This window comes from Dysidea avara, chromosome 10, assembly GCF_963678975.1.
Source record: "Dysidea avara chromosome 10, odDysAvar1.4, whole genome shotgun sequence".
Classification (NCBI taxonomy): domain Eukaryota; kingdom Metazoa; phylum Porifera; class Demospongiae; order Dictyoceratida; family Dysideidae; genus Dysidea; species Dysidea avara.
The window spans coordinates 27226927-27241892 of record NC_089281.1 but is presented as its reverse complement, the minus strand read 5'-3'; the positions used below and the strand labels follow the sequence as shown (position 1 = coordinate 27241892).

At 37.8% G+C, this 14966-nt stretch overlaps 1 protein-coding gene across 5 annotated transcripts; it reads right to left on the bottom strand.

The window, feature by feature from the left end:
* Positions 1-1434: 1434 nt before the first annotated feature.
* Positions 1435-12461, bottom strand: LOC136236161 (contactin-6-like). Of its 5 annotated transcripts, XM_066026269.1 has the most exons (9): positions 12353-12381; positions 11539-11687; positions 8468-8541; positions 7303-7587; positions 3988-4227; positions 3610-3939; positions 3199-3555; positions 2789-3151; positions 1435-1656 (listed from the first exon to the last, which is right to left on the bottom strand). In XM_066026269.1, exons 3-9 carry the CDS (start codon positions 8529-8531, stop codon positions 1466-1468), a joined length of 1830 nt encoding a protein of 609 aa, XP_065882341.1. In that variant the 5' UTR covers positions 8532-8541; positions 11539-11687; positions 12353-12381; the 3' UTR covers positions 1435-1465. The 5 variants fall into 5 exon arrangements, with proteins under 5 accessions (XP_065882341.1, XP_065882339.1, XP_065882340.1 ...); XM_066026267.1 differs by lacking the exon at positions 11539-11687 and having other exon boundaries at positions 12353-12461; XM_066026268.1 differs by having other exon boundaries at positions 11539-12399.
* Positions 12462-14966: the final 2505 nt, after the last annotated feature.

The window sequence follows — 14966 nt, the reverse complement described above, 5'->3', positions numbered from 1 at the left end:
TTCAGATGGTAAACTAGATTCCAAAGCTATCTCTTTGGAATCTAGTTTACCATTTGAAACACCTTTTCAAGTCAAAGTCATCATCAAAGTCCCTCAGCATCACCAGAATCAGTCTAGTCAATTTTTTAATCAGAATTTTTTTCCTTTTACCAACTAACTATATATATGTCCAACCATGCACTTAATTCTGCTCTACAACTTATCAATCAGCCATAACAGAACAATTTTCCTTAATGAAATACAACCTCTCCCCCCCTCCATGGCCAAACTTACTGCAATGGAAGTGGCTTTCACCTTGCACTCACCACAACCATTATCCCTTTCTTCCAGTATAGCAATGTTAACACATTAACTGTGTATATAGCAATTTTAAATTCTCATAGTGTATCATTACACCCAAATGACATATACATATTGGAGGTCTACTATGCATTTAATGTCTATATCTGCCAATATTCCCAAATGTACCCTGAACACATCTGTAATACTTTATTGGACTGCTGTGTCTTGATCTCTTTCAAGAGATGTCCAATCTGCATAGATTCTTCTCTATGTAAGTTTTACGCTGTACTGTATTGCTGCTGTTGCCTACTCACTTTTGCACTGCCAAACTAATGATGTTAGGTTTCTTTTGTAAACTTAGAAACTAAGGGATATCCTATCCTACACCTCTGCATTGGTGATTGTTACATTGTACTATAGTAGCTACAAGTAAAAAGGTAAATGAGCATCCATATAATTATACTAAAGCTATGTATTACTTGCTTAGAATCAATATTACATCATAATCAAGGGCGTCGGAACTGTGGGGGGGAAGGGGGCTATGGCCCCCACACTATTTTCAAAGCATTTTGTTTCCCCCCATACTGTTGGGGCCAAGTAGTGATCATGTGATCTACACTCAGTTTGGGAACACCTGCTAGAGCAGATATTCCAGTTCCTTCAAGGTACAATGTTTTCACTTTGCAGAAAACAACTGTTAATGTTGTAATCTTTGTAGTACGAAGTACATTAAACATAAAGGGAAGACCTTCAAGTGACCATGATCTCTCACATAATATATACATGCATCGAGCACATACAGTAGGTAAAGAGGAGTATAGCAGCCTTTAGCAGGATAGGGAGTGAAGAGATATAGCTATGTAGGGTTATTAGCTAGTGATAACACACTTCACAACACCTTTACACACACACACACACACACACACACACACACACACACACACACACACACACACACACACACACACACACACACACACACACACACACACACACACACACACACACACACACACACAGATATAATTATATAAATGCACATATGCACTGAACTACAGGAGCCAGGACCCTGTGTGTCTGCATGGGTTTGTGGCTAGCTGGTTATGGCTAGTTTTGTCTTCCACACTCTGAAAATCGCTCCTATTCCCTTGATCACAATACTTCATCACATTCAATAGTTATATTACATATTCACATATTGGTTCTGTTTTTTGGGATATGAAGGAACTCTTTTGTCTTTGTAGCATCTCTTTTTCACAATGTAGCAAGTGAGGAAGACCATAACAGCAAAGATGATGGCAGATAGAACACTCATAGTGCTGATAATAATTATGTTACTGGATGTACCATCAGACTTCTTTTTATTATTAAAGGCTAGAGGACAACACATACTGTAAAGCATGCATTATAAATACATACACACAGCAAAGTCATATATGGATCTGGAGACACTATACAAAAGAGTGCAAAAAACCTGAGAAGGGGAAAAAATTATCCCAAACTCCAAAAGGATAGCATGGGAGTTCAAGAATGCATGGAGTGGTAAGTATGGACAACTGAGTGTACCACATCAGCGTGTACTCAGGGCTCGGTGAATATCAAGATAACTGAATTACACAACTTATCTTAAAGCACAGTAGGACCTCCATTATCCGAACACCTGTGTGCCATAAAAGCGTTCAGATATAAGTGAATTTATTCCAATAAGCCCATTCATTTATATGCAGAGTTCTGTTCAAACTACTCTAATAGAACATACATTTACTCTAATAGAACATACACCTAATAACGAAATACTCTAATAGAGCAGTCACTTAAACTGTTCAGATAATCGAGTCCTACTGTATTTATGAGGGGTAGACTACTTTGTAAATCAGTCCTGACATTATTTCTGAAAGATGAAATATGCATGGAGAAAGATGAAGTGAAATAATTATATTTCTGAAAGTTGCAACATGGGGAAATTTTAAGCCAGCTTTGAAAGTCTGTAGACGATGTTGACTATCCCTCAAGCAGTTATAGTTTTATATTTTAGAGAGCTTGAGTGCAAAACGCAACTTATGAAAATGCTTAACAACTTTTAGTAGGTAGCTATAGCCATATGTGAGGGCCAATTCAATAGTGCAGAATGGAACAAATACTGTTGCTTTGTCACCATGAGATACCCACACTGTCACCAGTGTCACTGTCAGAAGAAAGAATAATAATGAATATTTTTTTAAAAACTATAGGTTTAACGCAAAACAAAATGTGCAGTATAGATTAATGAATTTTACTGTTTTGTGGGCTCAGGCTTATCCTAGTGTACACTAGCAACTTACTTAACTAACATATCTCATTCTATGCTTAACCATTGAGAATGGCTGCATATAGCCTGCTGTCACATATAGCTGACTAGCAATGATTGTTAGACATTTTGTAATGCGTGTTTCATATACAAGCCCTCTACACTGGTGCAAACTATGCAGATTTTAGCTAAGACAGTCATCACACATGATAATCATACCTGATGCTGTCACATTCAAAGTTGTGTTTCTAGCATCTATGTAAAAATCAAAATGATCAGTTGGACTTATCAGGAAATTGTCGACAGGCAGTGTCTGCACGTAGCACTCATATATTCCTTCATCTTTGTAGCCTGCCTGTGATATATTCAGTGTAGCACGTACGGTACCATTACCAAACTGCTGAAGATCAGCATCATATAGTATAGACACTGTTTCACTGGTAGCATAGAAACAAAATGAGATAGAGAACAGCTTGTATTCAAGCAACAAGTCTTCAACTTTAATATCACATGTAAGCAGCACTGATGTTTTCTCTTCCACACAAATCATCTCAGGCTCATAATCAATAATCTGTAAAGGAACTAAAAGACAAGTGAACTAAACATGGATGTAATCACATTAAGGCTACCTTCAAAGAATTGCACATGAGAAGTATTTGTTTTAGAATCAGCAAAACTGGCTGCAATGCAGTCATAATAGCCACTATCGGTTTGGGTAACATCGGAGATTGTTACTGTGGCAATAAACCATCTGCTCCCTTCTTTAACTTCTGTTTGGACATCAAAAGCAACTCGGTCTCCGTGTTCTTTCTTGTGAGTCGACACTGTCCATGTTGGAGTTAAATCAGTTGTATGATTTTTATATGTAATTGCCATAGTGATCAGTCCATTGTTGGAGACACTTGCTTGCACAATACATGTGGCTTTAAACTGTACTCCATCATATAAATAATGGAATGGAGAATAAGTAGTAATGATAAGATGGTCTGCAAAATAATAACAAATATAAAACTAATACAAAATACCAACAAACCACATACCTTTATTACGGATATAAAACTGAATGTGTAAGGAACGATTCACTACTTCCCACTTGTTTTCTACCATACACACATATTCACCGCTATCAAAAAATGGTACAGGGCTGAATATATTTAGTTGCAGAACATAGGGTGGGTGGTCAGATGACACTTCAACAATGTGAAGGCGTCGCTGTATGTCACTCTCTAATTTCATCCCATCGTGAAACCAGGTAACATCGGGACGCAGTGAGCCTGTTGTTCTGCACTCTATTAACTTTGGATCTAAACTGGGGAATATGGTGGTGGAATTCTCTTCTGCAGGGAAGATAAACCTCACAGGTTCATAATCTAAAGGATATACTACTAACAACAAGTCAGACCATGTTACTTGCTTACCTTTAGGATAAATGTACTGTATAGAGTAGTGTCCTCCACCAAAACACAATGCCTTAATAGATTTGTCATAGGATGTCAGATCATGTGTAAAGCTAGGATTATGGTACTCCAGTGTTAGCTCAGTGTAGTTTATTGTTAGAAGAGACCAGGTGATGTCATGGGAAGTGAGTGGACAAGATACCATATACTCCCCAGGGTCAGATGGACCACTTTCTTGTATTAGTTGTTCCTCTTCAATACCTATATCAATAGATGAATCAGAATGTATCTGTGTGTGCACGTGTACATGTGTGCGTGCGTGCGTGTGTGTGTGTGTGTGCCTGTGCTGCCAACATCCTAGTGGTGGTCCTGGTAATACACCACAGAGGACAGTCCTTTGTGGTGTAGCTAATCGCAGCAGCCCTGTCTCTGACCATGTGGTGGAGACCAGGTAGGGTCAGGGTGCCGTAGAGTTGTTAGCTTTGCAACCCAGCAACACGGCCTCACTATGCATACATTTCATGCATTGCATACTTGCTGGGGTGATTGGTCACCTTGCACAGTGCGGGCTATTAGCCAGCAAATAGGCATGACACTATTAGTGTGTCACGTACCTCAAACCAGTATAATATATTTACCTAAACACAGGTAAGTATAAATACTTACCTTTGTATATATAATACACAACCAGTGGCTTCTTTGAAGTTTGATATACCATATATACAAAAACAGCTTGGCTGTACTAAAAGGGACACATCCACGAAAATAACTGGCAACTAAAGAGCTGATATCTGGTGTGGCCAATAATGAATGGTAATGCAGCTAATGTTTTACAAAATCTAACATCGGTCCTTTATCATTGACTTGTGCAGTCTTGCTGCATTCCTAGTTACACTAGTAACTTGGCTGCCTTTTTCAATAGTCAGTGTAGAAAAAAGGTGGCCAAATTACTAGCCAATTAGAGTTAAGATGGAATGCAGCAAGACTGCACAAATCAGTGATAAAGGACCAATTTAAAACATAGGTGCATTACTGTACCAAATAACGGTACTTTAAGTTGCCAGTTATTTTTACTTTCTTGGACATATCCTTTTAGTACAGTCAAGCTGTTTTTGCATGAGTGAGTATTAGCTACTATATAGCAAGGGAGATTTTTGCAAATTGGTAGCTATCCATACCAGAACTCAATCAAAATGGCATTATAAATGCATAAAAGGAAGAAATTTCCCCCTATGTATATGGTAGTGATCCATAATGGTTTTTACCCTCACTGTACAGTAATACCTACATAAGAGGTTAAAATAATTGTAAAATTTGATTTTGTAAACAAAGTACAGGTCAAACTACATTACTTGTGCAATGATAGTTCAATCAATTACTGTATGTATTTCATGAATTTGCTTGGATAGGCCACTCCAATTGGTAATTATGTTTCTGGTCCACTGCCTGCATCTTTCTGATAATTTAGAAATGTATGCAGATTTTTGCTAATCATGATACTGAAAAATGATACTTTTCAGCATATTTGCTTCAGCCCAATATGTATGGCAGCAATTGCAGGCATTTTTCCATGCAGAAAATATTGGTACAAGTTGTGATCAATATACCCTAATAGAACAGTCAGTAACAATAAAAATAGTTTGATTGAGAGTCACTTCTGAATCCACCCCACCCGCATATTTCATGAGACAAGAAACATAACTATCACAGTTAGAGTGGCCATAAATGAAGCTCATAAATATCTTAATAATTCTATTAGAGCATATACTACTTCACACACTGACATTGTTTGGACAGTGGACGCCTATTTAATTATTTAAAGCTTTACAGCACAAATCATTCAGAAGGTCTGTAGGACACTTGGTCCCACAGTCTGATTAACGATGTTATAATATTATTTAAATACTACTGTTATTGGAGGCTTGATAAGTTATTGATATATAATTATAGTGGTTAATAAAATTGAATGTATTTAAATATTTTGTTACAAGTGTTTTACTCCCTAGGATGAAATAAGATAACTTTGCCATACAGAATGCACAGCCATGTCTTATCTCCTGTTGAATATTGCAAATACTTGGGCATCATGATACAGAGTGACTTAAAATGGCATAAACACATTCGATCTAGTACTTGTAAAGCCAACCAGACACTAGCTTTGTTGAGAGAAATAGCCTACCTTATCATCTAAACCCGAGTATGTCAACAATCTGGAGTCCACACTTGATAAATGCTAAAAGAGCGCGTTGCTCGATATGTGAAAGGAGTTATGTGTATATATATGATGCTAGGATGTTAAATAAATTACAATGGGAATCACTTGAATCACGTAGGGAATAAGTTTGTTTAATCATGTTCTATAACAGGACACCTATATCTACCTACCACCCAGAATTTTACTCCAAAACAGTACATTACAATATCAACTGCAAACTAGGTCTAGCCACAGCTGAAATGCTAATGGAGATAACTTACAAGTATTCCCTCCTATTATCCTCATCAAGATTTACCATGCCACATTGTCAAATATATTTCAGTAAGCTAGCACCATGGAACTATTACTCTGGACTTCATAGTTAGCATTGTATAATTATCTGTGTATAATCTTCATTATTGATGTTTTACAGTAATAATGAACTCTCAATCACTATGCACTAAAGATGAAATGGATAGTTTTGTGAGTTGTGGTAGTTGCATGTAACTTATATCAAGAGTACATAATAAAAATAAGGAGGGCTCCCTATTTTTATTATGTACTCTTGCTTATATTTACTTGAAGTAGCTTGTCAGCTAACAAACCTCTTTTATATAATGGTAACTATACAGTAAATGGTGCGCATTTGGTACATTAAATTAATACACAACTATTTATCTAATCTCTCTTTGATAAGGGAAAACCCGTAAATGCAGATGATTTGGTCATGCCACATATTAGATGAGTGAATTAGTATGGCTACATGGATTGTTTGTCTCTACTGTCAAATTTAAAGCTTGTTGTAGGTTCGTGAGCTGACGTGTTATAAATGGTACAGATCACATGAATTACAGTGAGGATTTGCAAAGCCATTGCTACATGTAAATAACTTACACTAGTGGCAGCACTTGTTTAGTGGGGCATACTTTCTTGGCCATGCACGCAACTCACTACCATGAGTCTTGACAATGACCTTACATACACTCATACTAAACAGACATGTGTTAAGGCTATACGTACATGGAAACATGCAATGTTCATGTATATGACAAAACACTATGTCTACACAACAATCATTCTATTTCATAAGCCTGACTATCTTCAGTGTAAAGTCATATGCATTGCACAGTCAATGTTATTACCTGGTGGTAAAATAGCAGTCTTCTTCACTACTAGGGTCCCTGTCTCACTCTCAACCTTACAAACATAGCGACCATATTGTAGCCAGGAACTGACTGATATGTTGACAACAATCCAATGTTTCAGGTTGGTGATACTCTTGATAACAGGAGTTAAGGGGATAAACCCATCATACCAGGCCAAGCTGAGACCACTTAACACTTTGTTGGTATCACTACTGGTCATGTTACATTCAAGTAGAACCTGTTCATCAAGATGAACTTGTTGAACTGGAGTAATGTGTACCACTATAAGGACAGAAAAGAAGATAATACATCAAAACATGTGCACATGGATACTCAACTGTGTAATCATGCAACAAATTTATGTCCACCAGGGATAACATAAAACAGATTACAATTAATTTGATAAATTTGCTTCATTTTACTGCAGTAACACCCCTTGAGATCAACAATTAATAATTTCAGCCAGCAGTCAGCATTGTTTTCATGTTTGCTTTTTGTACGGAGGATTGTAATTAAGCGACTGCTCTATTATGCTTTTGTAAGAATTTCAGGCGTTGTCCTACATATGGTTCATGGCTTCACTACTAAAAGACTTATGAAATTTGCCTTATGCGGTGATTTTGTTTTTCATATTCTAAAGATGGAGTGTGGGCAGGTCATTACCATTATCCACTATCCCCACATGCTATAATTCCTAGACTATGTCCAAAAGATTCTCTGATGTACAGTCTCTACTGACAAACACGGTGGCATTGAGAAGTCTGTTTGACATGCATATAGCTAGTAAGTTGATTCTTGCTTGTAAAATTCTGTAAATGTTTTTAATGTTGGTAGGAGGCTCACTGAATAAATCTGACAATCATTTCTAAACACTACAGTGCAAGATAAATAGCTACTGTACGAGTGTGGCACCTGACCTGCACATGTGCAGAAAAATAATGAATGAATCTATAATAATGGGAGGTAGTGGAAATACATGCGGGCACTAATGAAAAACAGAACCAAGTAGTCGCCTCATTAAGTACATACTGAGTTCCAATATGTGGTAGCTATTTAATTATGTGAAAAGAAGGAAAATAACAAATATACTGTGATTGCTGACTGGTGATAGCTAAATAATAACAATTATATTCAGAATGTCTACAGTTAAAACTATACGTACCAATATTATCACTGATATTGGCTCCTACCATGGAAATACAGACCATCAACAGTACAGACAACATCTTATCTGATCTGTATAAAATATGGATGCAAAAAGCAAATAATATGAATGCAAACAAATGAAATTTTTGTCAGTTAATATATTTCTAGTGTAAAAATAATTTTAAAAACAAGAATAGAGATTGAGAGTCAAACAAGTCAGCGTGTCTACATATGATGGAGCATGTCAAATCCGTACAGCCTAGCACTTCACACAGCTAGGTCTCTATTTGAACTCAATGGATATGATACATATCCTGTCTGATGGTAATCATTGAATAAGTAGAAAAGCTTAAAGAGTACACTGAGATTACTACACATTAATCTTATAGTGGTTCGGCTTGCTAGGATATGCCATATTTATAAGCAAAAATTTTGGCATGTTGATTTGGCAGATGCTTACAAATTTGCTAAATTAAAATTTACTAGTGTTTCACTGATAGATACAAGATCAATTAGCAAGAAGCAAGGTGCTGTATCTAACAAGCTAGCTTGTCAAGTATGGTGATGTTGAAGGTTGTCAAAGAGAAATACGACCAAGCTATAGTGGAACTTCATCAAATCTGAATTTGCTATAATACTTTACCTTTATGGGAGGCGCCTAAAATTTTGCTATCGATGTACTGAAACTCAGCTGAAATCTACAATGAGGTTAATCAAAGAATTCTGCGACTGTTTTTAATATCTCAGATTAATAAACTTATTAAAGTCCTACTCTTTCACTGGAAGGAAAACAATACACGCAGCAGATCTTGCACCAGAGAATGCACTCAATTATTTTGTTCCTTTCTGGACAGCTATTGCACTGGTTTTGTATTGAATAAATCTTCATCTATGGTTTCATGAATGAGAAATTGTGCATAACATTTAATATAAGGAACTGTGGTTCATGATAATTCTTATATTGACTAGAGAAGCTGTAAATCACCTGCATGATGTATATAACACTGGTGTGATACTTAGCTATATTCACAGCTGAATAGCCATAGTACTGATGGCCTACTCAACCACAAGGATAATATGAGTAAAGCTATATAGGTCTATAGCTAATGCCCGCTCAATCACAAATGTGGTCTGCATGGCCATGCATCTATATAGATAGCTATTTTTGACTAGACAAGCTACATATGTGCATCAACTGTGTAGCACGTGTTACATTTTTCCCCGTCTGCATGAAGTATATAGCTAGCTGTATAGCTAGTCTACCATCCAGTACTGATATGAATTCATCATCAAAGACCAGCTTAGAGTCGACATATTGCACGTATACACTGTGTACGAAGTTCATACTAATGGTATGCTACCTGTGGTCACTTAGTATGATGATCATACTTCTGAAGTATGTACTAAGTGACTGCATGCAGGTAGCATACCATTAGTATGAACTTAAATCATACTTCTGAATTTACTAGGCTGAGTGTAATATAGCTAGCCATACTGAAAGTCTGCAATTAGCTATGATATAAGTTAGGCAAATGACATTCATATTAGTGTTAGTATTATTATCAATTTTGTCAGGGTCGTACAGTCGTACAAAAGGACAAGTTTCGGGTAACTGAAAATGATTGTGAAAAGGTACATACACAAGTGTAACACATAGATCGCTTGAAACCGCAGATATTAAGGTGGCACTAAAGCAATAACGCGCACAAGAAGCCATAGCAAATACATATGACGTAACATATCATATACTATGCAATTTGTGGTAAATCAGGCGGGGCTAATTACAAACTTACCAAGGGTAAAAACAGCCACGAATAACAAGTGAGTTGTTAGCAGAAACAACAAGCAGCTGCTGTTATACAGTTCAACTCACCTTTACAACAAATTAAAGGCTACAAGGATGTTGAACTTCCTTAAACATCATCTTAGTAGGTGTTCATCACATGTCAAGGCATCTGCTTATCTACTTATGGTTCGACCAGTAATGGAGTATGCAAGCGTTGTCTGGGACCCATACTATCAGACTCAGATATCAATCTTAGAAAAGGTTCAGAGGCGTGCAGCTAGATGGGTTCTATCTGACTATAGTTATCACAGTAGTGTTAGTGCCATGCTGGAACAGCTCAACTGGTTACCCCTAGTGAAGAGAAGGAAACAACAGAGGCTTAATTTGTTCATCAAATAATACATGGAGGAATTGGCTTATCTTTACCAGAATACATTCATTTCACCACCAGACACACTAGACATCATCATCCGTTTCACTTGATTGTACCACCAACAAATACCACCACCTACATGACAAGCTACTTTCCAAGAACCATCCGGGAATGGAATTCACTGCCACCGCACCTAATTGAACTGAACACTCTAGCTACATTTTCAAACTTGATTGAACAGCACTTATAATTTGTGATTGTTTGGCTTTGCTGTCTGCCCTTTTCCCCCAAATAATAATAATAATAATAATAATAATAATTAACAACCTTGACAACGTGAAAACAAACGCCACTAATAATTATTATTTGTTTCGACTCGCCTTACAGCCTGTTACAAACATTAACTTTTCTTTGTAGACACGGGTTGAACAGCCACGAAACTTCGTAAGAATGGTAAGCAATAGTGTCTGAATAATTCTACGCATCGGTATATCATATATCCATTCTATGGCTTCTTCGCTTGGTGCGAACGGTGGAACAAGGCTCTCATCTGCTTGTAAACGTCATATATTTCGACTTGTAAATCGCTTCCACTCATTGATACGTAGAATGATTCTTGTAATAGTATGCTGTCATCATGTGAAGTATTGGAGCTAAAACTTGAGGTTATTGAGAGATAACGCGTGTTCTGTGGTCCACTAAGTACCACCGATTTCTTGGTTTCAGAACAGTTCTACGCTTTATACTCTCTACGAATGATAGATTCCTGTATGCATAGTTTATTTGTATGCAAAATTAAGTACTAGCTTTCAATATGTCGTAAATTGAGACCATGTTGAGACACAGCAGATTGTTGTCAAGAATGCTCGTTATTGCTTTAGCGCCACCTTAATTACACTATACCGGCTAAAGTATTAAAGGCACTCACCGTCTCAAGGTGCATGTGAGGTAAGATATGAGAAGACCTTTTCCCCCTTTTCTGTTACACCTTTTCAGCTTTAAGTCTAAGTCCTTGAAATTAGGTTAGGTAATCCTAAGGCTGCAGCACATGTTGCTGCAGACCTTCAGTGCTGGTCACTGTAAAGCATTAATACAATACAATACAAAGACGGTACAACCACGACAACCATCAGGAAAGTCACGCGTTCAGTGTGGATAATCTATTCCGAAATTTGCATACTATTAATCACCGTGACATTAAATTTTGTAGATTTAAAAAAAACGTAACCTTTATAGATGTTCTGCAGAAACTAAATGTTTAGCCTACACCAGTATAGTGAGACCACTGTTGGAGTATGGATCGGCAGTATGGGACCCCTACTTGCAGAAGGAGATACAAAGTATAGAAATGGTACAACGACGTGCTGCTCGTTGGGTCAAGTCAGACTACCGATATAACAGTAGTGTTACATCTATGTTAGCAGATCTACAATGGCCATCACTTCAACACCGACGATACGTGACTAGATTAAAAGTATTCTACAACATTGTTTACTCCTCATCAGTCTTAACAGTCCCAAATTATTTCACCAACACCACATATCCCACCCGCCACCACCACCCCTTCCATTTTGAGATTCCGTTTGCTAGAACAGATCATTATAAATTCAGCTATTACCCCAAATCTATCCGCGATTGGAACAATTTACCAACTGACACAATAGAATCCCAATCTCTACAAGTATTTTTAGATAAATTATAACTGACTCTCATCTATGTGATTTGTAATGTTTTTTCCTTACCTGAACATATCAGTTTGTAACTGTGTTTTCAGTAATCATAATCATAATCATAATCATAATCGAAGTTTTATGGTCGTTTGCGGGGGGGCAAACATTCCGCCGCCCCCACATGATTAACCGTGCATGTGTCACGCGAGGTAGTACCGTATAGCTAGCAGCAGGGGTGAGTAGGGACCATGAAGCTTGGGGTTTCCTGGCCAAAAATATCGTCTTCTCCTTCATAGCAGCTTCATCAGAGCGGCACCGAGGGGTAGGTAACGAGCCAAAGTCGTCTACGAAATTTCAAAGATGACTGCTCATATTCAGGGCCGCCCGCAGGGGGGAACTGGGGAATTTTGCCCCGGGCCCCAGCCTGAAAGGGGCCCCAGCCTGAAAGGGGCCCCAGGTGGCGACATGAAGGGCCCCTAGAATTCCTGTTTAAAAGATCGATATACTCTAATAGAGCAGTCAGATATAAATACTCTAATAGAGCAGTCACAGTATTCTTCAGAGGAGCAGTGTAGCAAGCTTATAGATAAGGAGATATGGTTGGTGAGGGGTAGCTATTATTGTGAGCAGGTCATGACCTTTTTTTTTTGGTCTTCAGCTTACAGCTTGGGTGAAGTTGTGATTCAGCATGGAAACCTCCTTGCCTCTGGGGCCCCACTTTAACTCTTTGCCCTGGGCCCCTTAATTTCTCTGGGCGGCCCTGCCCATATTCCATCTTTCAGAAATATAACTGCCCATATTTCATCTTTCAAGACAAATTTCAGTTCAATTATATCCGTAAAATTCAGTGATTTTAAAATAAGTAATTCCGTAAATTTTAGACTCCGTAAAATTCCGTAAATTTTCGTTGCATCTCGATACTAACACCAGCATGTTGCTTGCATATAGCTAGGTAAGGCCAGACAAACCTGATTAAATTAATTGTTTCTCATCCCCACCCACATCCCTTTTCACCCACTGCCTCTAATATTTTTAGGCCAGGAAAACTTGATTACTTGTTTTTCATCCACAAAATTTCGGATTTCCATGTGGGCAGGACTGATGTCATTTTTCATTATTCATTGTCAAAGAAAATACTTTAAACCAAGCTGTCTGTTATTATAAAGGTTAGCTAAAGCCTTTCAGGTGCTAGTACTTACGTTTTACCACTGTTTCTGAGGTGCAAGTGACATTTGCTATGCTGTAAAATGATAGCCGGCCTTTTAAGCATCAAAATGAACTTAGGCAGTGCATGGGATACAAAGGGATGCGGGCGGAGATGAGAAACAATTAATCAACTTTGCCTGGCTTATTGTTGTTGTCAATCGTGTGCACACATATTTTGATGCTAAGAAGGCTGGCTATCATTTTACAGCACAGAAATTTTACCTCAGAAACGGTGATAAAACGTAAGTATACTAGTTCTTAAAGGTTTACAGCTAGCTTGATTTGGAGTATAATACTATTTTCTTTAATAATGAAAAATGACCTCCCGCCTGTATGGAAATCAGTGGATGAGAAACAAGTAATCAAGTTTGCCTGCATGGCCTATATCTGAGACTGAGAATCAAATTTCACCAGCTGTGTCATGTGTTCACCACATTGTGTGGGAGATTAAGTGTGTCAATAGGTATCAGTATTTCAATAGGCATCAGATACCAGAAAATATTTTTTTACAAGAAGCTAGAGTTGTTGAACCATGGAATAACTTACTCCAAGAAGTAGCGGTTTGTGCAGCGGCATCAGTTGGGAAATTAATTGACTATTATTCATCTAAACACTATGTATATATGTACTGAGTTTACTTGTACTTTTTATCTGTTGATCAGGTGCCCGGGCAGTAACAGGCTGTCTATAGCTTTACTTAGGTGGGTGGTCACTGCTTAATTTCTGGCTACTATAAATATAGTTCAAATTCTTAACTATCTTTGATACACTTAGCTAGATATACTTGTACATAAATAACAGTTTCCACTGTTCACTCAACACATTGAGATATATGGTCAAGCTTGGAGCAATCACATGATCCTGATATCACAGCCACAAGGATGCAACATATTAATATGGCAGGAGGTGCATGATATAAAGATACAGTTTTATCAAATGTCGATGCATGAAATGAAACAATAATCATCCTAGCTATATGTATATGGCTGGGACTATGAGCCAGGGACCGCCAAGGGTTATATTCAGACATGATCCCTCTCAAGTAACACCATACATTATATTTTGTGCCATGCAGGTGTGTGTGTGCATGCGTGCGTGTGTGTGTGTGTGCGTGCGTGCGTGTGTGTGTGTGTGTGTGTGTGCAGGGGCGTAGCCAGGATTTTTTGAAGGGGGGTTCCAGCACCAGCCGGGCATAGAGTTACCAGAAGTAGGGATCTGGGGGGGAGGGGGCAGCCCCCAGAGACTTTCAATATTTTAATGAATCAAAACTCAGCAAAATGTTATATTTTATGCAAAAAGTACATTAATTATGATGCATATAAGTGCCCCTGGGATAAAGGTAGTACTAGATGAAGCTACCTAGTGGAAACAGACAGCATAACACAGAGACACATATAGTAATCTGTAAGTGATAGTTATATACGTATCTCACTGTGGTATAGGAGCCATGAATCCACTGATACAAATGGAATGACTTACA